We start from the raw sequence: 23,414 nt of genomic DNA, 5'->3' as shown, positions 1-23,414 counted from the left end.
GGGAATGTAAACCAGGTGTGCGGGGAACAAGACAAAACAAATGGAACAATGAAAAAAGGAGCGGCGATGGCTAGAAGGCCGGTGACGTCGACCGCCGAACGCCGCCCGAGCAAGGAGGGGAGCCGACTTCGGCGGAAGTCGTGACAGGGTAGCGGTTTTGCTTTTTTCCATTTTTACTAACGACATGCTTTGACTAAAGCCAGAGTGTCTATGTATGCGGATGACTCAACACTATACACAATCAGCTACTACAGCAACTGAAATGACTGCAACACTCAACAAGGAACTGCAGTTAGTTTCAGAGTGGGTGGCAAGGAATAAGTTAGCCCTAAATATTTTAAAAACTAAAAGCATTGTATTTGGAACAAAACACTCACTAAACCCTAAACCTCAACTAAATCTTGTAATAAATATTGTGGAAATTGAGCAAGTTGAGATGACTAAACTGCTTGGAGTAACCCTAGATTGTAAACTGTCATGGTCAAAACATATTGATGCAGTAGTAGCTAAGATGGGGAGAAGTCTGTCAATAATAAAGCGATGCTCTGCCTTCTTAACAACATTATCAACAAGGCAGGTCCTACAGACCCTAGTTTTGTCGCACCTTGACTACTGTTCAGTCGTGTGGTCAGGTGCCACAGAAAAGGACTTAGGAAAATTGCAATTGGCTCAGAACAGGGCAGCACGACTGGCACTTGGATGTACACAGAGAGCTAATATTAATAATATGCATGTCAATCTCTTCTGGCTGGAAGTGGAGGAGAGATTGACTTCATCACTACTTTTATTTATGAGAGGTATTGACATGTTGAATGCACCGAGCTGTCTGTTTAAACTACTGGCACACAGCTCGGACACCCATGCATACCCCACAAGACATGCCACCAGAGGTCTCTTCACAGTCCCCAAATCCAGAACAGACTATGGGAGGCGCACAGTACTACATAGAGCCATGACTACATGGAACTCTATTCCACATCAAGTAACTGACATAAACAGTAAAATTAGATTTAAAAAACAGATTAAAAGAATATCTTATGGAACAGCGGGGACTGTGAAGCAACACAAACATCGGCACAGACACGCGCACAGACACGCGCACAGACACACACACACACAGACACACACACACACACACACACACACACATGGATCTAGTACTGTAGATATGTGGTAGTGGTGGAGTAGGGGCCTGAGGGCACACTGTGTTGTGAATGTATTGTAATGTTTTTAAAATAGTATAAGCTGCTTTAATTTTTCTGGATCCCATAAAGAGTAGCTGCTGCTTTGACAGCAGCTAATAGGGATCCATAATAAATACAAATACAAATAGACATACCCAAAAGTAACTGCTATTCATGTGTAATTACATGATTCTGATATGCACATTTCTGACAATTTGCCTCGGAACCTTGAAAATGCATGGACCTACGTGACCGAGGACACTCAACTAAGGCACAAGGAACCCTAAAAGCGTCCCAAATAAAGAAACACAGCAAGCCATCTAAGACCAGAGAGGATACATCGAACTCCACCATATTGAAGGCTCTGAATCAACAACAAACTTCAATGCAGGCAATTTTCAAACAAGCAGTTAGGAAATCCCTGGAGGAACTACATTTTGGGCTAAATTAAATCTTTAATCACTTAAGGATATGGTGGAAGTCTCCAACACGTCTATCTTTAAACTCTCAAACAATATTGCCAGCCAATCTGTCACATGCAAGTCTCTGGAGCGTGTTGAGATGCAGGTTAGTGCCAGGGCTGCTACAGATGACATAGCCACCTGCCGAGATGCGGTGAAGCAACTGCGGGAGAAAATGACGTCGCTATAACGAAACAGGAGTAGACCCAGATGCAGACACAGGACGTAGATGATTCGAGTCTCAGAGATGTAATATATACTGTACAAGGAGTAGGCAAATGGCAAGTTCAGGACATGCAGAGATCAGAAATCCTAATAAGAGTCAGGCAGGCGAAGAACGGCAGGCATGCTCAGGATCAGGAACGCCAACAGCGGCGGACGAACATCTGGTCCGAGGGTATGCTGACTTCTTCCTCTTCCTCAGGGAAGGAACACTCGAAGGGCGAGAGACCGGTGGCCGAGCAGGGAAGGGTGTTGCGGGGGTACTCCACCCACACAAGTTGCTGGCTCCAGGTGGTGGGGTTTGTAGAGACGAGGCAATGAAGAGTCGTCCGCAGGTCCTGATTGGGGATGAAACCCGGAGAACAGGCTGGCCGATGACACAATCAGGGTGCAGAATGCCTTCCAGAACCTGGACGTGAACTGAGGACCACGATCGGAGACCTTGTCGACCGGAAGTCCATGGATCCGGAAGTCGTGCTGCACCATAAGATGGGCCGTCTCCTTGGCTGAGGGCAACTTGGGAAGGGGAATGAGATGTGCGGCTTTGGAAAACCTTTCCACAACTGTAAGGATGGTGGTGTTGCCATCTGACAGAGGGAGACCAGTGACGAAGTCCAGAGACATATGGGACCAGGGGCGATGAGGAACAGGGAGTGGTTGAAGGAGGCCAGCCGGAGCTTGCTGCTGAGTCTTGTTCTGTGCGCAAACAGTGCAGGAGGCGACAAATACGGAGATAAGAAATGATGGCAGAAACATTATGTACAAAATAAGTTACAAATAACGCAAAAAAACACACACAATAGCACAATGTGATAGGAAAGCATCCAACAGGAAAGTGTGATTATTGCCAGGAAACAGAGACTGTGGAGCATGTATTGCTACAGTGTGGGCAGTATCAGAGGGAAAGAGAGGGGCTGAGATCTAGTATGAGTGAGAAGGGTATACATACAATTCGTTTTTTAAGAGCAACGGGGCTGGCAGGTAGGATTTAGTTTCTCCATGTCTCTGGCCCACACTCCAGTGTAGTAGGTGGCGGTAATGCACCATAACGTTGGTTGCTAAACGCTGATAAACCCCACCGAAGAAGAAGAAACGCGCTTCTTCTGTTTCGCTGAAAAAGAAGTTGGAGCTGTTTCACTTTACTGAAGATTTTAGCTAACTAACTATAATATCATTAGAAATGGACGGCCAGCGCTGGTTGCCACTGGAAGCCAACCCAGATGTAAGTGTACATACTTTGTATTTATCCAATTTTGCTAAACATGTCATCACAACTAGTTAGCTGCTTCATTCATTCAATCTCACATGAGTTGGCTAGCTAATTTATTCTAGCTAGCTAGCTATTGCTGGCAGGTTTGTCGAAGAAAAGCTAACGGCTTACTTTTTGTTCTTTCTTTTAGGTGATGAACCAAGTGAGTAAGTCGTATCATCTTTCTAAACCCATCATGGAGGGTTAAAGTGTTGCTGTCCAAGGATATCGGAATCTCACTCGCAGATTCCATGCTAAATAATAGCGAGCTAGTTAGCTAGATGGCTAACAACACAGTATCCAGCTTGGAGGATAGCTAGCTAGTTATAATATTTAATAGCTAGCTAACTGTGGCTAGTTATCAAAAGCGGAGGTGCTGTTCAGCTTAACTATCGACCCTCTAAAAATAGCATATCCAACACGTTATGCTTGCATCAGCTGATATTTAACCCCTACTAATAGCAGCGAAGTAGCTAGCTAGACAGCATTGCCATTGATATTAGACAGTTGCTCTTTGTTTTAGAGCTGAAAGATGATTTTGATGGTGAATATGTAACTAGCAAGTTCTTAGAGCCAATAATTACTGCAGTAAACATGCACATGATGCTGACGAGCTCCATATACAAATAGAGAACAGAAGTCAATCTGAATCCAAAGTTGGTCGAATCAAATGTGATTATTTTACCTGATTTAAATTACCAATGCTTAGGCTTCTGGTATTTGAATAAACCCTCCTCCTCACAGCTGCCGTGTCCCTTAAAGTTGATGATGTGGTTGTTACTGACAAGAAGCACATGGCTGTGCTCTTTAATCATCAGGATTCCTATTTGACTCAGCCATGCCTCATTGCCCGTCCAACATTTCCTCATCTCCCACCCCTTCTAATGCAACTAGCCCTGATGCATCTCCCTCTTTTTCCCCTGCCCCTCCACAAAGTTTCTCCCTGCAGGCAGTCACTGAGTCTGAGGTGCTAAAGGAGCTCCTTAAACTTGACCCCAAAAAACAATCTGGGTCAGATGGTTTAGACCCTTTCTTCTTTAAGGTTGCTGCCCCTATCATGCCAAGCCTATCTCTGACCTTTTAACCAGTCTCTCCTCTCTGGGGAGGTTCCCATTGCTTGGAGGCAGCCACCATGGCGTGTCCTTTATTTAAAGGGGGGAGATCAAGCTGATCCTAACTGTTATAGGCCTATTTCTATTTTGCCCTGTTTATCAAAGGTGTTGGAAAAACGTGTCAATAATCAACTGACTGACTTTCTTAATGTCTATAGTATTCTCTCTGGTATGCAATCTGGTTTCCGCTCAGGTTATGAATGTGTCACTGCAACCTTAAACATCAATGATGCCACCATTGCCCTTCATTCTAAGCAATGTTGTCCTGCTATTTTTATTGACTTGGCCAAAGCTTTTGATACGGTGGACCATTCTGTTCTTGTGGGCCGGCTAAGGAGTATTTGTGTCTCTGAGGGGTCTTTGGCCTGGTTTGCTAACTACTTCTCTGAGAGTGCAGTGCATAAAGTCAAAACATCTGCTGTCTCAGCCACTGCCTGTCACCAAAGGTGTACCCCAAGGCTAGGAAGCTCTCTCATCCATTTATATACAGACATTACAGTCTTATACTCAGCTGGTCTCTCCCCGGAATTTGTGTTAAACGCTCTACAACAAAGCGTTCTTAATGTCCAACAAGCTTTCTCTGCCCTTAACCTTGTTCTGAATACCTCCAAAACAAAGGTCATGTGGTTTGGTAAGAAGAATGCCCCTCTCCCCACAGGTGTGATTACTACCTCTGAGGGTTTAGAGCTTGACGTAGTCACCTCATACAAGTACGGCTAGACGATACATTGTCCTTCTCTCAGCACATATCAAAGCTGCAGGCTAAAGTTCAATCTAGACGTGGTTTCCTCTATCGTAACTGCTCTTTCATCCCAGCTGCCAAACTAACCCTGATTCGGATGACCATCCTACCCATGCTAGATTACGAAGACTATAATTTGTATATCGGCAGGTAAGGGTGCTCTCGAGCGGCTAGATGTTCTTTACCATTCGGCCATCAGATTTGCCACCAATGCCCCTTATAGAACACATCACTGCACTCTTCTGTAAAGTGGTCATCTCTGAATACCTGTCGCAAGACCCACTGGTTCATGCTTATTTATAAAACCCTCTTAGGCCTCATTCCCCCTTGTCTGAGATATCTACTGCAGCCATCATCCTCCACATACAACACCCGTTCTGCCAGTCACAACCTTGTGAAAGGTTCCAAAAGCACACACATCCCTGGGTCGCTCGTCTTCTCAGTTTGCTGCAGTTAGCGACTGGAACGAGCTTCAACAAACACTCAAACTGGACAGTTTTCTCAAAGACTCAATCATGGACACTTACTGACAATTGTGGCTGCTTTGCTTGATGTATTGTTGTCAGTGCCCAATAATGTATGTAGCCTGTTTTATGCTGCTGCCATGTTGTGTTGCTACCATGTTGTCATGTTGTGTTGCTACCATGCTATGTTGTCGTCATAGGTCTCTCTTTATGTAGTGTTGTCTCGTCGTGATGTTTTGTCCTATATTTTTGTTTAATTTATTTTTAATCCCAGCCCCCATCTCCGCAGGAGGCCATTTGGTAGGCTGTCATTGTAAATAGCAATTTGTTCTTAACTGACTTGCCTAGTTAAAAAAAAAAAAAAAAAAAAGTACATTGCTGAAAGGATAGTGTGGCAGCTACAATAATGATTTTTATTTATTATTTAACCTTTATTTAACTAGGCAAGTCAGTTAAGAACAAATTCTTATTTACAACGATGGCCTACCCCTGCAAAACCCTAACCTGGTCAACGCTGGGCCAATTGTGCGCCGCCCTATAGGACTACCAATCACGGCCGGTTGTGATACAGCCTGGAATCGAACCAGGGTCTGTAGTGACGCCTCTAGCACTGAGATGCAGTGCCTTAGACAGCTGCGCCACTCGGGAGCCTACATGATCACCTGCTGATTTATACATGTTCATAAAATATAAATTAGGATATCAAGTTAAAGCACTCCTGAGCTTTGCCCTGCCCATTGCATTCCTATTTTCATGCATGATGATTTAACTCCAATATTCTTCCCCAAGTTTCTGCGTCAGTTGGGTTTGCTGCCGACCTGGCAGTTTGGCGATGTGTATGGGATGGACCCAGAGCTTCTGAGCATGGTGCCCAGGCCTGTGTGTGCTGTCCTGCTGCTCTTCCCTGTCACAGAGAAGGTAGGTCTGCTCCAGCTTCTCCAACCTAATGTGTGTTTGTTTGACTTAGGCTATTTAGTTAAAAGGAGTCACAGCTGGTGCCGTCTTCTATTCTATGCCAAAAAATATACTCTATTGTCCTGATTGGTCAACCTGTGTTTTCAGCGAGTGTAAAATGGTCTTTTACAATTGAAAATTATTTGACAGTCAAATATACTGGTAACCGCATGTAGAGTTGTGGTTTTTGTCGTTGTTTACCACAGGTGCATTATGCAATCATTTTGTAAATGTATTTATTAACATTCTAGAATTAAAATAAACAATCAGCCCTAGTAACTACAGTAGAATATAATGGAATATAATCGATAGAAGAACACATAAGTTAGGAAAACAACATGACACACTTTCCCTCTCCTCTCCCATTTTGCAGTATGAGTCTTTCAGGCTGGAGGAGGAGGCCAAGATCAAGGCCCAGGGCCAGGATGTCTCCCCAGATGTCTACTTCATGAAGCAGACAATCGGCAACGCCTGTGGAACAATAGGCTTAATTCATGCTGTGGCCAACAACCAGGAACATCTGGAATTTGGTACGTGGCTGTCAAACCTTGGATGAAGTTTCCCCTATGTACAGATCTAGGATCACCTTCCCCAATCCCAATGAAAAACCCTACATCACCGATCACAGGGCGGTGACTGTCCTTATTGAGATGGCGAGGGAGAAAATGGCATATTACTGTAGTCCATGATGGCTTTGATAAATTGAAAAAATGAGGATGTGAAAAATGTAATTGCGTTGTCGTTCAGGAAAAGTATTTCACTAATTTAATCGTAGAAATGATTTTCCTGTAGTGGCAAGATTAATTTAGTCAATAAATCATTTGCTTTTCCTTTCTGTGCCACCAAATGTTTGCATATAGGCTACTGGTAATGTTACCAGGGCCATGTTCAGTTGCAAAACATTCTCGAACATTGCAGATAGAAAATCCATGAATAGATGTTGTTCCTGTTCCTTATTCAACACGTCCTGCTGAACGCGCCCCAGGTTGTTAGCTATAGCTAGCTAATGAGGTAACACGACTGAATAAGGTGTGTCCTAAACAGTCTGTTAACAGTCTGACCCGTAAGTAGCCTAGTTTTAGAACGGCCCGCGATATGCTTTATGAATGCCAAATTCGGCCCGCCAATGTGCGACAAGGGAAAAAAGCACAGCTCTAGTATTATGGATCATATCTTTTGAATGATCAGGGCTAGAATCAAGCTGTTTTCTCTGAGGAAAAGAGGGAGACTTGGCTACGTTTGTTACAGAACCTGGCTATGAAATGCAGTGGGGAAAGTGGGACAGTTGAGCGAGACTACAAGTTCAAAGACGGCCTACTTTTCTATACTAAAAGGGAGAAAAACATAAACTGTTGTTTTTACGATTGAACTCAATGCTGCTTTTATTTCTAATTTCGTAAGGCACCTTATTTCTTAACCAGGCAAAGGGTATAGGCTGGTGGTGGACTGGTTAGCTACCGGGAAACAAGAGCGTTGCCTGTGCGATGTGTATAATCTGAGCCTGAGCGGTGCCTGTCTGCCCACACACATTGCTTGCTCACCAGCTGATGTAGTCTGTGTGTGGCGCGTCCTTTCCACTGCTGAAGTGAACTGTTGCCAATATTAATTGTGCTTATCAAGGAAAAGCTCTTAATCTCTCCTGAAACTCTTGTCCAGTCCATTTAGTAGTCAGATTTTAGTCACAGATCATTTCATCTCTTCTCATTTTAGTCAACTGAAACAAATTCATTTTCTTTTGGTTATAGTTTTTTCTGGGTCTATTTAGTCAGTTATTAGTCTCGTCAATTGCCACTGAAAAGTAAGTGTTTGACAAATATTTTTGTCACTTTCTGTTGACGAAATGAACACTGCTCAGTGATATAACTTTCTGTATGTTTCATGCTTATCTCTACTCGTCCTCCCAGAGACTGACTCTCCACTGAAGATGTTCCTGGTACAGTCCACTAAACTGAGCCCAGAGAACAAGGCCACCTTCCTGGAGAAAGATGAGGTATTTCCATCAAAATCTTCATCATACAAAGATGATAGTTTATCAGATTAGTGCTAGTGGGTCAAGACTAGTGTTTAGAAACATTTTAGTGCTTAGCTTGGTAGTTACCAGGGTGTGCCTATAATAAGTGGTGGCCACGATGACAATGCACTGAGTGGATGGTGTCATTCTAGCCATAGGAAAATGATGTGATTGAAATTAAATTGGATGATGTTTTCTTCCTTTACAGAGCATCCGTGTTACACATGAATCTAGTGCACAGGAAGGACAAACCGAGGTGAGTATTAATTTTAAGGGTTTTCTAAAACAACTATTTTGAACATGGTCAAAGGCAGTCAATAAGTAACTACAGGGACACCTTTTTGAAAGAGAGTGAAATAGGAAGCTACTACCTAAATTTGCCCTTTTGTAAACTCTTATTTTCGTCTTTTATTTGCCCATACTGAACATGACCCAGTTGTGCTTTTATTTTTTGTTTTATAGGCACCGAGCTTGGATGAAAAAGTGGACTTGCATTTCATTGCTTTTGTGAATGTTGGGGGACATTTATATGAATTGGGTAAGTGAAACACCCCTTTCCACTTGAAATGCTTTGCAGTAGACCTCTCAATAGATGCAATAAGATACACAGAAATGGGTTTGGTAACACTTCTTATGAATAAACTCTTCAAAATGCCTTGTAAGCACATTTTATAATGCGTTTGTAGCGGACATGAGGGGTAATTTCCCCAAGGGATCATTTTCTTTTGGTCTCATGGTCAAGACATTGGTTTCTCCTAATGGTCAAGACAAAATGTTTCTCCTGTGGGAGACCAGGATTCAGATCCAGCCTGTGATAATGGCGCCCAACGTGGGGTGGCGTCTCGTGGAGAGGCTCATGGTCCCGTGATGAGGTAGCCCAGCCTGTGTCGTCAAAATCAGTCACCCTTAGCCCAAGGGGGAATTTCCTTCAGATCCCGTCCGTGACATGTTCATGAGCCCCATAAGTTATTAAAAACATGCTTATAATGCATTATTAAGAGGGTATTCTTAGGAAGTGTTACCATGAGTTTTCTATGCATGTGATCCACATTACAATGGGATTGTTCTGAGACTTGCCGAGTCACTACAGTGTGATATTGATCATGCGCAATAGCATTTGTTTCTCATCTTGTGTTTTCTTTCAAGATGGCCGCAAGCCTTTCCCTATTGCCCATGGGAAAACATCAGAAGTCCGCTTCCTTGAGGTAAACGACTAATCAATGCATCTCATTGTAAAGACTCAATGCAATGATGGTTTGGTAGAGACAACCACGGCCTTGGGTGAATGAGTGGCGGCTATTCAGAAAGCGTTTCCGTGTTGATTACTGATATTTCCATATTCAGTAGGTGTACCTTACCTGCATTGTTATAATCATGGGTGGAATTGGAAAGGGAAATCACTCCGGGAACTTACTTACTTAATCCACAAGAGAGCACCACTGTATCCGCTTTGCAGCCCTCTGGGAATCGCCAGGAATTCAGATCCAAACAAATTTTTACATTTTGAAATTACTTTTACTTTGGGAACTCAGTTCCCATAATAGGACTGGGAAAGGTGTAGCATGGATATTGAGAACAGTCTAAAGCAGAAGCATAACATGTCATTACACTTCAAAGTCAGAGTGGATGGCAAGTAGGCCTACAGTAGGAATATCAATGACAATAGTCAACTCACTTCAATTGCAGCATTTGGAGTTGCATGGAAAAGAGATTTGCTGTGACTTTGTTGGGCAATGTAAACATTAACAAAGGTCTGGGGCTTGTTCATAAGGGTGATAGATTACTTTCAGATTTAAAGCCTTGGATTTTATAACATTTTTACATCTTTTAATTTCCATCTAGTATATTTTATCACCACACTGTGGGAATATTCATCGAATTTGCTGTAGGCAGCTGTCCTTCATGTTGACTTTCATACGCTTCAAGTGACATTGCTATGGAGTTGCAAACCTCTTCCATTTCGCTTAACAAAAATCAAGCTATGAAGTGTGAGTTGTGTGAAATGTTGATAGTCGTTAAGGAGGAAGAATGTGCCCAGATCGTTGTTTGTCGATGTGCATTCAAAATGTTGAGCTGAAGGATGGGATCATCACAATTCAAACTGAGATGGCACAACTGAAAAGTAGACAGAATTTTCGCAGAGAGGATGCGTGGATGCGGCCTACAAAAATACGCTCTCTTGGGTTGGGTCTGCCATTGACACAGACCAGGACATACTGAGGTTGATTTCCCAAACATACAGTAACACAACAGCGTTTCAACCACCTCTACCCCGATGCCATCTACCTAGTTGGTGACAGTCGCCGGTTAAGGTAAAAGCCAGGTAGAAGAACGAGCTGTTCCTGGGCAATACATTTCAGCCACATACAGAGCTGGAATCTCCACTCCCACAGCAGGATTCGCAAGAAGGTGTCTCGTGCGCAGGCAGCGATCCCAGCATACCAGGGACGTGTGGGTAATGAGCGATCCGCGGCTCCCAGTCTGAGATTAGTTCAAGGCACCCCTCGACTCCAAATTCCAGCAACGTTCGAAACGGGGGAGCAGCAGGAGCTTCGTCTGACAACCTTATTCTGAAAATAGGCACATTTTCTTCATTTCCCCCCCCCAATTTTCGCTTAAAATGACATACCCGAATCTAACTGCCTGTAGCTCAGGACCTGAAGAAAGGATATGCTTATTCTTGATACCATTTGAGAAACACTTTGAAGTTTGTGGAAATGTGAAATGAATGTAGGAGAATATAACACATTAGATCTGGTAAAAGATGCAGGGGTTTTTTAGCATTTTTTTTGTTGTATTTTTTTGTACCATCTTTGAAATGCAAGACAAAAGCCATAATGTATTATTCCAGCCCAGACGCAATGTAGATTTTTTTTTTTGCAGGGGATGTGCAAACTTTTAGACTGATCCAATGAATCTTTGCATTTCTGTTCAAAATGTTGTATCAAGACTGCCCAAATATGCCTAATTTGGTTTATTCATCCTTTTTCAAGTTCATAATTGTGCACTCTCCTCAAACAATAGCATAGTATTCTTTCACTGTAATAGCTACTGTAAATTGGACAGTGCAGTTAGATTAACAAGAATTTAATCATTCTGCCCATATCAGATATGTCTATGTCCTGGGATTTTTTGGGGTTTCTTACAACCTCATGCTAATCACATTAGCCTATATTAGCTCAACCGTCCTGGGGGGGATGGGGAAGCACAGATCCTGTAGAGGTTAAAACAACTGTCAGGGTAGAGCACATCACTTCTAAAATTAGATCATACGAATTAACACGTACTGTGCTGACTGAACACAAAACTAAAATCTATTTTCCAACATTGTTATATAGGCTACATATGATAAGACACAATTATTACACCTGCATATTAACAAACACAATTTTAACATGATCATCACAATGTAGTACAGCACTTATTCATTAATGAATGAATGCCTGTGCGAAGTTGCTGTATATTGGCGGGAACTAGAACACGCTGTTGTACACCTCGATCCAGAGCATCCCGAACATGCTCAATGGGTGACATCTCTGGTGAGTATGCAGGCCATGGAAGAACTGGGACATTTTCAGCTTCCAGGAATTGTGTACAGATCCTTGCAGCATGGGGCTGTGCATTATCATGCTGAAACATGAGGTGATGGCGGCTGATGAATGGCACGATAATGGGCCTCAGGATCTCGTTACAGTATCTCTGCATTCAAATTGCCATTGATAAAATGCAATTGTGTTCATTGTCTATAGCTTACGCCTGCCCATACCATAACCACACCACTACCATGGCGCACTCTGTTCACAACGTTGACATCAGCAAACTGCTCGCCCACACAACGACCATCTGCCCGGTATAGTTGAAACTGAGATTCATCCGTGAAGAGCACATGTCAACATGTTTGAGGTGTTGGCAGCTCCATAAGCTATTCTCATTGAGCAGTGGCAATTATAATCTTTATCCATTGCAGTTGTAATCTACTAGAAAACCAAAATGTTCCCAGACTGCAGATTGAAACGATGATGGAGAATCTTCCTGGTTTATCGACCCTGCCACTCACCATCGTACAGAATTAGTTCCCGGCTGCGACTCACAAAGGACAGTTGGACAATTAAGATTAGAATTTTGATGACTGTGCGTATAAACTCTAGTTGTTTTTAACATAATAGCTTGAAAAAATAAATAGTAATGAGCTCATATTTACTCGAGGCATACATCACAGCGTAGGAATAGCCTATAGTGTTTTTCATTTATTTTTGTATCTTTTTATGTATTCATTCAGTTTGACAGTACGGACCAAACAGAGGTGCCTGTACTCAACACCCCTAGTTTGTGCTAATAATTAGGACCCTGGTTTTAATCGTATAATGTATCAAGGTGTGTTTGTTTTGTCTGTGTTGCAGGATGCGACAGAGGTGTGTAAGATGTTTATGGCTCGGGACCCCCAGGAGCTTCGCTTCACAGTGGTGGCCCTGTCCAAGGCATGAACACAGCACTCACCGAACAAGAGAAGAAAATACAACTGCCAATAATTCTCAAGTGCTGAATTTTGTTAGCTCATTAGCATTTTTACTGAGTAGGTTAGCATGTGGTATGATGACAAAAAATTAACTGGAAATATATATATATATAATTAAAGTAAGCTAAGCGTGCGAGGAATCAGTAGCCTGTTTCTAAAAATACGATTGTCAGATTAAAAGTTGTCATGCAACTGAAAGTTATTGAAGTGTGTGCCATCACTACTTCCGCATTGCCCCTTAGTACTTTGAATGATTTAGGCTGAAGTTGCTCCGAGACACTGTCCTTGGGTCAGTTTTACATTTTCCAACTAATGGTTAAGGTTAGGATTGGGTAAGGTGATCCTAAATCTGTACCTAGGGAAAACTTCACCCAGATCACTTACAACTCTGCTGTATTACTGTAGCGGTAATTGAGCTTTCAGTTGGACTGTTCTGACCATGCACTAAAGTATACAGGCCATTAGGCAAGATCTCCAAACTCCTGTAACCTTTCAAAGATGATACTGACAGGTGTGGTAAAGTGTATGCAAAAACTAAATTGTCACAGGATGTTTTTATATTCCTGTGTAGAAATTAGAAATACAGAAAAGTGTCAGTTTCATTGACTTGCAATGTATTGAACTATGTATTTAAAGGCCCAATGCAGATGTTTAAAAAAACAAAAAAAACTCTAAACCATTTCTCTGTAACAATTAAGTACCCATACTTAATTTTCAATTAAAATGATTAAAAAAAGAAACCGAAATTGGGGAAGGGAAAACTGAAAACAAGCTGTTATTGGCTGAGAGGTTTGGAACTGTTTTTCTTATTGGTCTATTAACTAATTTACCTCCTGGTCATGTCACCAGGCAGAACAAAACTCCATCCCATCACAACCGGCTGAAATTTCAGGTCTTTTCAAACAGCTCTTACACTAAAAGGGCATTATCAATTTCACAGCACTATTCCAACCTCATTGTGTGGAAATGTATATAAAACAGGAAAATCAGTTTTGACTGCAATGGGCCTTTTAAGTATGTTTGATTATTGATTGACATGGGGAGTAGTTAAACAACATGATATAGCTTCTACCACGGTGCCTACCTTTTGTAAAAACTGGCAAATTAAAATACCAAAATGATTGAAATCCTACTTTGTGATTTCACTCGCACACACCCTATCTATCATGTAGCCAAATGACTAAGAGTAAATATTTTACCTTTGTTTTCATAATGAAAACAAGACAATATGACTATACATATTTAATATAATGAAAACAACAAACCTCTTACTTAGTCACTTGGATACATGCAATATAATATACATTTTCATAAATGCCTTGTTTGTTAGAATGTCACATTTTTTTGGGGGGGGGGTACAGTTTTTATTTGCTTTGGGGGGGGGTTACAGGTACAATATTTAAATTCATATTTGATATTCTGTTATATTTGACTGGGCTGCCACTCAGAAGAAGAAAAAAGAAAAAACATTACAAAAGGTAAATAGCTACAAACTTTTGATAATATTTTTAAGTTTAGGTAGTAATTCTGTATATACAGTGCATTTGGAAAGTGTTCAGACCTCTTAAATTATTACACATTTTATGTTACAGCCTTATTCTAGAATTGATATTTTTTCCTAATCAATCTCCCCACAATACCCCATAATGACAAAAACAGGTTTTTAGACATTTTTGCGAATTTATAAAAAATAAAACTGAAATATCACATTTACGTAAGTATTCAGACCCTTCACTTAGTACTTTGTTGAAGCACCTTTGGCAGTGATTACAGCCTTGAGTCTTCTTGGGTATGAGGCTACAAGCTTGGTGAGCTTCTCCCATTCTTCTCTGCAGATCCTCTCAAGCTCTGTCAGTTTGGTTGGGGATCGTTGCTGCACAGATATTTTTAGGTCTCCAGAGATGTTCGATCGGGTTCAAGTCCGGGTTCTGGCTGGGCCTCTCAAGGATATTCAGAGACTTGCTCCAAAGCCACTCCTGCGTTGTCTTGGCTGTGTGCTTAGGGTCGTTGTCCTGTTGGAAGGTGAACGTTCGCCCCAGTCTGAAGTCCTGAGCTCTCTGGAGCAGGTTTTCATTGAGGATCTCTCTAGTTTGCTCCGTTCATTTTTTTTCCCTCGATCCTGACTAGTCTCCCAGTCCCTGCTGTTGAAAAAAAACATCCCCACAGCATGATGCTGCCACCATGCTTCACCGTAAGGATGGTGCCAGGTTTCCTCCAGACCTGACTCTTGGCATTCAGGCCAAATAATTCAATAGTGGTTTCATCAGACCAGAGAATCTTGTTTCTCACAGTCAGTCCTTCTTTAGGTGCCTTTTGGCAAACTCCAAGTGGGCTGTCATGTGCCTTTTACTGAGGAGTGGCTTCCATCTGGCCACTCTACCATAAAGGCCTGATTGGTGGAGTGCTGCAGAGATGGTTGTCTTTCTGGAAGGTTCTTTCATCTCCACAGAGGAACTCTGGCGCTCTGTCAGATTGACCATTGGGTACTTGGTCACCTCCCTGACCAAGGCCCTCCTCCCCCAATTGCTCAGTTTGGCTGGCCAACTCTAGGAAGAGTCTTGGTGGTTCCAAACTTCTTCCACTTAAGAAGGATGGAGGCCACTTTGTTCTTGGGGACCTTCAGTGCTGTAGACATGTTTTGGTACCCTTCCCCAGATCTGTGCCTCGACACAATCCTGTCTCGGAGCTCTGCGGACAATTCCTTCGACCTCATGGCTTGTTTTTTTCTCTGACATGCACTGTCAACTGTGGGACCGTATATAGACAGGTGTATTTCTTTCCAAATAATGTCCAATCAATTGGTAAGCACAGGTGTACTCCAAGTTGTAAAAACATCTCAAGTATGATTGACGGAAACAGGATGCACATGAGCAACCCAGGGATGTGTGTGCTTTGGGGACCTTTAACAAAATGTGATTGGCAGAACGGGTGTTGTGTGTGTGGAGGATGAGGGCTGCAGTAGGTATCTCAGATAGGGGGGCCTAAGAGGGTTTTCTAAATAAGCATCAACCAGTGGGTCTTGCGACGGGTTTACAGAGGAGTATAGAGTGCAGTGATGTGTCCTATAAGGAGCATTTGTGGCAAATCTGATGGCTGAATGCTAAAGAATATCTAGCCGCTGAGATGAAAGAGGAGCGATTACGATAGAGAAAACCAAGTCTAGATTTAACCTTAGCCTGCAGCTTTGTTATGTGTACTGTGTAGCCATACTCCCAAGTACGTGTATCAAGCTCTAAATCCTCAGAGGTAGTAATCACACCGGTGGGGAGAGGGGCATTCTTCTTACCAAACCACAGACCTTTGTTTTGGAGGTGTTCAGAACCAGGTTAAGGGCTGAGAAAGCTTGTTGGACACTAAGAAAGCTTTTTTGTAGAGCGTTTAACACAAAATCCTGGGAGGGGTCAGCTGAGTATAAGACTGTATCATCTGCATATAAATGGATGAGCGCTTCCTACTGCCTGAGCTATATTGTTGATGTAAATTGAGAAGAGCGTGGGGCCTAGGTTTGAGCCTTGCGGTACTCCCTTGGTGACAGGCAGTGGCTGAGACAGCAGATGTTTTGACTTTATACACTGCACTCTTTGAGAGTAGTAGTTAGCAAACCAGGCCAAAGACCTCTCACAGACACAAATACTCCTTAGCCGGCCCACAAGAATAGAATGGTCTATCGTATCAAAAGCTTTTGCCAAGTCCAAAATAGCAGCACAACATTGCTTAGAATCAAGGGCAATGGTGACATCATTGAGGACCTTTAAGGTTGCAGTGACACATCCATAACCTGAGCGGAAACCAGATTGCATACCAGAGAGAATACTATAGATATCAAGAAAGCCAGTCAGTTGATTATTGAGAAGTTTTTCCAACACTTTTGATAAACAGGACAAAATAGAAAAAGGCCTTTAACAGTTATGATCAGCTTGATCTCCCCCTTTAAATAAATGATTAACCGTGGCTGCCTCCAAGCAATGGGAACGTCCCCAGAGAGGAGAGACCGGTTAAAAAGGTCAGAGATAGGCTTGGTGATGATAGGGGCAGCAACCTTCAAGAAGAAAGGATCTAAACCATCTGACCATGATGGTTTTTTGGGGGTCAAGTTTAAGGAGCTCCTTTAGTACCTCACTCAGTGACCACCTGCAGGGAGAAACTTTGTGGAGGGGCAGGGGAAAAAGAGGGAGATGCATCAGGTCTAGTTGCATTAGAAGGGGTGGGAGATGAGGAAATGTTGGACGGGCAATGAGGCATGGCCCTAGTCAAATAGGAATCCTGATGATTAAAGAGCTCAGCAATGTGCTCCTTCTCAGTAACAACCACATCATCAACATTAAGGGACATGAGCAGCTGTGAGGAGGAGGGTTTATTCTCCAGGTCTTAAACCATTTACCAGAACTTCTTGGGGTTAGACCCACAGAGAGAGAACTACTCCTTAAAGTAACTAACTTTTGCCTTCCGGATAGCCTGAGTGCACTTATTTCTCATTTTCCTGAACAAGAGCCAGTAAGCCTAAGTATGCGTGTGCCAAACCTTTTGCCAACTGAAATTCTTGAGGTGGAGTAACTCTGCAAGATCACGGTCGAACCTGTTTTTAATTCTCATTGTTAACAATACCACTGAAAATATCAAGCGTCTTCGACAGTGGGGATCTGATTTTGAACCAATTTACAGATGCCATGAAGGAAGGCTTGCTCATTAAAGTTTTTTTAGTCAGCTTCTGTGACAAATCAGGACAGGTCGTTTCACTGAGCAGCCATTACGAACACAGGCTGTAAAACAGTGATCACTAAGGTCATTACAGAAAACACCAGACTGATACCTGTCAGGATTATTTGTGAGGATAACATCAAGGACTTTTATTACTGTAAGCGAAAGTTATTAAAAAATATATGGATTAAAAAAAAAAAATTGTTGTTATGAAAACAATTAGAATTGAAACATATTGAAAATGATTTTGAAAGCATTCAGTTGATATTTGCATCCAATCTTAAAGTTTATTTGGTCAAACATATTTTCACTCTCAGTTCTTGTCCTTTCCCTTGCGATGACCATTTTCCCCCCCACGTTCAAGTAATCTTTTCTCTCCACTGAGTTTTGGTACTCTGCTGACATGGAGGGGTTAGGGGGAATGGGCGTGTCCATGGAGCCACAACGTTGGAGTGACAAGAAACACTTGGTGAATCCCAAACCACCCCATCACCCTTACCAACTCACTCAGAAGGCCCTCTGTGTCACATGTTGCTGATGAAACTCTAAAGGGCATGGGCGGATTGCCCGTCTGGCAATTCTCGCAAATTACATCTTTTATAAGGGTGGGCAGGTCGAAATTGACAAAAATATAAGTGCCTTCAGAAAGTAATTCTCACCCCTTGACTTTTTCCACATTTTGTTGTGTTGCAACCTGAATTTAAAATGGATTACATTGAGATTTTTTGTCACTGTCCTACACATAATACCCCATAATTTCAAAGTGGAATTGATGTTTTTCAAAATGTTTACTACTTAATTAAAAATGAAAGGTGAAATGTCTTGAGTCAAAATCAAATCACATTTTATTGGTCACGTACACATATTTAGCACATCAAATCAAATGTATTTATATAGCCCTTTTACATCAGCTGATATCTCAAAGTGCTGTACAGAAACCCAGCCTAAAACCCCAAACAGCAAGTAATGCAGGTGTAGAAGCACGGTGGCTAGGAAAAACTCCCTAGAAAGGCCAGAACCTAGGAAGAAACCTAGAGAGGAATCAGGCTATGAGGGGTGGCCAGTCCTCTTCTGGCTGTGCCGGGTGGAGATTATAACAGAACATGGCCAAGATGTTCATAGATGACCAGCAGGGTCAAATAATAATAATCACAGTGGATGTCGAGGGTGGAACAGGTCAGCACCTCAGGTGCACATGTTATTGCAGGTGTAGCGAAATGCTTGTGTTCCTAGCTCCAACAGTGCAGTAATATCTAACAATTCACAAAAATACACAAATCTAAAAGTAAAAGAATGGAATTAAGAAATATATAAATATTAGTACAAAAAAAATGCATGAAATGAAATGTATGCATTCACTACTGTAAGTCGCTCTGGATAAGAGCGTCTGCTAAATGACAAATGTCAATGTAAAAATGTAGGACGAGCAATGTCGGAGTGGCATTGACAAAAATACAGTAGAATACACTATGAAATGAGTAAAGCCCATATGCCACTGGTTAAGAGAAAATGTAATTGTTTTGTGGCAGAACAATATGAAGTTCAATGTGTTGTTGTTGTTGTCTTGGTCAGTTTAGCTCAGCAAATGCCACCCTCTTCAATCTGCCGCCATAGGCAGCCGCATAATCCTGCCTAATGAGCGGGCCTGCCTTGCCTGTATTAGAGGACCGATATAGCCCTCTGCAGGCCTGGACATTTTTTTTCTCACAAAAGTAGTGCACTTGGCCTTTACTACTCCTGTATTAGTGGAACAATACAGCAGTCTGTGGCACAGGGAGAAATGTTTTTATCCCAAATTTGCAGCACCATCACCCCCAAATATCTTCCCGCGGCTAAGCGAACCCCACTTTTACATCGGCACATAGAGTATTTTTTTCTAGAAGCCAACATGTAATTCATATGCAGTGTATTGCATTGCAGTGAATGGAGTGGGTGGAGTAAGGAGTTACCAGTACTCTGTATTAAACTTGTTGCCCACCACACCTAGACCAATTTAAGTTTTGTAGACTCTAGTAATTCCAATTACATACTATATATATGTATTTTATCAAAAGTGCCTACAACAATATATTTCAACATAACAGCATTGGTGTGAAGTAAAAAAAAAAATGCTGGTATAAATAATACAATATTTAAAATAAAAGTATGTCAAATTATCTTTTTTTTGTGGTTGCAATGATGTGAAAACCATTGTAGTGTACTAGTGTAGGTGCAAAAAAAAATCTATATTCCCAAAGTTTAGCATGTCTTTATCTCAAATCTGCGACAGTACTGCCAGCATAACATCTTTATCCCTCATTAATTATAGAACGTTCATATTTCAAGATTCCCGAAAGGACAGTCTCTTTGGCGAAGGACAGGAATGGCAAGGAGTGGAATGTTGTAGTTGAACAGAGACAGCAACCAGGCCAGCCAAGGTCAAATTTGCTCTCAAAGTTGTAATTCAAGACTGATAGTTAAATTTAGCTGACAGTCTCGTACCTACATCTGAGGAGGAACGACTACTGTCCAAAAAAAGCACCGCTAATAAAGTATGGTAGGCATACGATGGCTCAAGTGAGAGGCTAAAGTAATCACCTGCTCCGCCAGGTGGCGTGATAGATCCAGTCGAGAAAAGTGCACGTCAAAGGTGGTGCTGTTGCTTCGGAGAGTGGAGGAAGAGAAACATCCTGACGCTCAAGCGGCAGTTTCGGTCGGATGGTACATTTACAGTTCTTTCTAAACCTTCAGATAGCCCACTAGGGCCGAACAATCTAGGGAATAATCTGGCGGGTGTGTAGTCGAGACCGAACAGGTAGGTCAAAATAAATTTTGGGCGCGTTCGTAAATTCACTTTGGCTATCTATTCCGAATGTGGCAGAGCGCAGAATAACTGATGCATTTACCAACGCTCAACAGCGGTTGAATATGGCCGGTGCCAGTAAACGTCGGCAAAAAAAAAACGTTATTAAATTGTCGCCAGCAGGACAGTTACATTCACCAACGCACTGGATAACATGAAAACAGCCTAACCAGCTCTCCTTGGGCGAGTAAAACGGTCAGATTGAGGTGTTATCTCATTTGTGTCTGGGAGTAATTTGCCAGTTGGCTTGGGTGCTTGACTGCCGTTGGGATCAACCTCTACTCCTCGGCCAGAGCGTCTGGACTTGCTCTGAATTTACGAACATACCCGTTCTTGCGTTCTCCCAGGGTAGTATCAATAGCAAGATGAACAATGTCAAGTTTCACTTAAGATTGACTAACCTAAATGTTACATGTGTAGATTTGTGGTGTGCCAAGTATCTAAACTTCTCAACTCCAGAAATCATCGTGGAGTTGAGGTAAGCCTAAAGTTACTTGGCAATGGTGTAGAGCAGATGGAGAAAAGATGCTCAACTGTTGAGCAAAGGGATGCTTGTTTGTACATATCCAAAGGATACATTTATTTTGACTGGTTTAAATCATGCCAATAGAATATAGTACAGTATGAATGCTATTTTTTATTGTAGTTTTATCTTTTCCGTTGCACCTGTTAACTTGGCATCCCACTGGGCCACACATCAGTTCAATGTCTAGTTTTGATTTACATTTGGTTGAGTTGTCAACTAAGGTGAAATCAACAAAAAAATGGGACCATGTTATTTGATTTAGGTTAAAAGTCAGGTGAAAAAAGATTACTTTTTTCAAATCCAATCAGTTTTTCCACTTGATTCAACATCATCACATTGCATGTTTTGGTTGAAATGATGTGGAAACAATGTTGAATGAATTCGTTTTTGCCCAGTTGGATAATAGCCTAAACAATTGTTTTTTAGGCTATTTCTTTGTTGTACAAACTAGAGGACATCTAGCTGTCACATGACAGATTTCATTGATTTAATTGATCAGATCTTAGTCGGAGCTTGGAACTGTTCGATGGAGTGGCGAGAGCAATCATCCATCAGCTGCGATTCTGCCTTCTTGGAGGCACAGATATGGGTGGAGGTAAGAAGAACCACAAAAATATTTAACTGTAAACTTTGTAGCCTACCTCTGTCTAGTTCTATTGAAAATCCAATGCACTAATTCAGAGTTCCCCAAACTTGGTCCTGGGTTCCCCCTTGGGTGCAAGTTTTTTGTTTTTTTGACCTAGCGCTACACAACTGATTCAAATAATCAAAGCTTGATGATGAGTTGGTTATTGGAATCAGCTGTGAAGTGCTAGGACAAAAAACATGAGGCCCCAGGACCACGTTTGGGAAATCCTGCACTAATGGAGCAAAAGTCCCAAAAAGGTATGTGTGTTTAAAAGGTAGGCCTAATTTAGACTTCATTGCGGGCAGAGTTATCCAACTGAGAGCCTTGCGGATTCACTTGTGCCAGCTCATTCCCAAAATTATGAAATGTGTACATAGTAGCCTACTCATACTTCGTTTACACAGGCAGCCCAATTTTGATATTTCTCCACTAATTGGTCTTTGACCAATCAGATCAGCTATTTTGCCAATAATTGGGCTAAAGATCAGTATGGGTCTGCCTGTGTAAACGCAGCCATAGAGGCTGTGTCTACACTTGACACTTACATGCCACTTCTGCTACCAGAATAAGATCGCATTGAAAAGACCGGTCTAGATGTGCAAAAGTCGCATTGTGATCAGATTGTGTTCAAATCTGGAATTTCTGTGAATTTCTCCTCAAGCTGGAAGCAATCAGGCTACCGAAAGCGCATCATTTGGCGACGTCATCAGCACTCCACCCACAAGTCTCCAGAAAATGTGTCGGAGCAAGAGGCATCTTTTTTCATTAAACGTTCCTAGTGTGTGAGGAAAGTGTTTGCTGGCTTCATAAATGCTAGCCAGCTAGCTTATTAGGATTTTTTTTGGGGGGGGGGGGCTAGAGTTAAGTGAACCACTTTACAAAGCTTGCAGGCTAGTTATAGAGTTTAGCTGGCTAGTTAGCTACAGTAGTTGGCTACTGCCATCAAGTTGTTGTTTTGTTATCATATTTGGCCTGTTCCACCGTTTGCAGAATGCATACAGGCATTTGATTATAGTGCGGGAAAAGGGAATAGGGACACAATGTGGGCAAGGTAGACACATTTAAATGTAGGTGTAGACGCATGACGTGTTCAGAATTTCATGATCAGAATCAAAAGCTGCATAAACTGTCAAGTGTAGACACGGCCAGAGACTCATTAGTCTATACCAGTGGTTCTCAACTGGTTTTGCCTGGTGACCCAAAATTGACATGGACAATTGAGTCACGACCCAATATTTTGGACTGTTGATGAATACATTTTATGATGTTGTATTGCAGATGTCTTTTTGGGCAGGCTGCAATAGACTGTCTAAATGGGCTACCATTATGGTATTAAAGAAAGTCATTAAACAGCCATATTACTGAGAACATGTATAATAAATTCAAGAGAATAAGCCATTTTAATTAGGAGACCAGTTCAGGAGTGGGGTGTAATACATTATCAGAATCAGAACATAACATCAAGACCAGGCCAATAATGTTAATGAACAGTAACACACACCAGTCCAATAATGTTAATGAACAGTAACACACACCAGTCCAATAATGTTAATGAACAGTAACACACACCAGTCCAATAATGTTAACAGGAACACACAGCAGTCTAATAATGTTAATGAACAGGGACACACACCAGTCCTATAATGTTAACAGGAACACACACCAGTCCAATAATGTTAATGAACAGGAACACACACCAGTCCTATAATGTTAACAGGAACACACACCAGTCCAATAATGTTAATGAACAGGAACACACACCAGTCCTATAATGTTAATGAACAGGAACACACACCAGTCCAATA

The 23,414-nt window shown here is 41.9% G+C and overlaps 1 protein-coding gene and 1 long non-coding RNA gene across 2 annotated transcripts; both read left to right on the top strand.

Annotated features, from left to right (window-relative positions):
• The first annotated feature begins 2,971 nt into the window (after positions 1 to 2,971).
• Positions 2,972 to 13,116, top strand: uchl3 (ubiquitin carboxyl-terminal esterase L3 (ubiquitin thiolesterase)). Its single transcript, NM_001146602.1, is given in 9 exon segments — positions 2,972 to 3,089; positions 3,268 to 3,279; positions 6,224 to 6,352; positions 6,762 to 6,918; positions 8,293 to 8,378; positions 8,608 to 8,655; positions 8,862 to 8,937; positions 9,546 to 9,604; positions 12,800 to 13,116. Coding segments are annotated over 9 exon segments (693 nt in total). The 5' UTR covers positions 2,972 to 3,047; the 3' UTR covers positions 12,884 to 13,116.
• Positions 13,117 to 20,263: 7,147 nt separating this feature from the next.
• LOC106581619 (uncharacterized) lies at positions 20,264 to 23,107 on the top strand. Its single transcript, XR_001323138.2, has 3 exons — positions 20,264 to 20,407; positions 21,481 to 21,576; positions 22,271 to 23,107. It is a non-coding gene; the product is annotated as an uncharacterized lncRNA (long non-coding RNA).
• Positions 23,108 to 23,414: the final 307 nt, after the last annotated feature.

Source organism: Salmo salar, chromosome ssa21, assembly GCF_905237065.1.
Source record: "Salmo salar chromosome ssa21, Ssal_v3.1, whole genome shotgun sequence".
In the NCBI taxonomy this organism is placed as follows: domain Eukaryota; kingdom Metazoa; phylum Chordata; class Actinopteri; order Salmoniformes; family Salmonidae; genus Salmo; species Salmo salar.
Note: the sequence above shows the minus strand (reverse complement) of the source record. Positions and strands in the feature narration are given on the sequence as shown.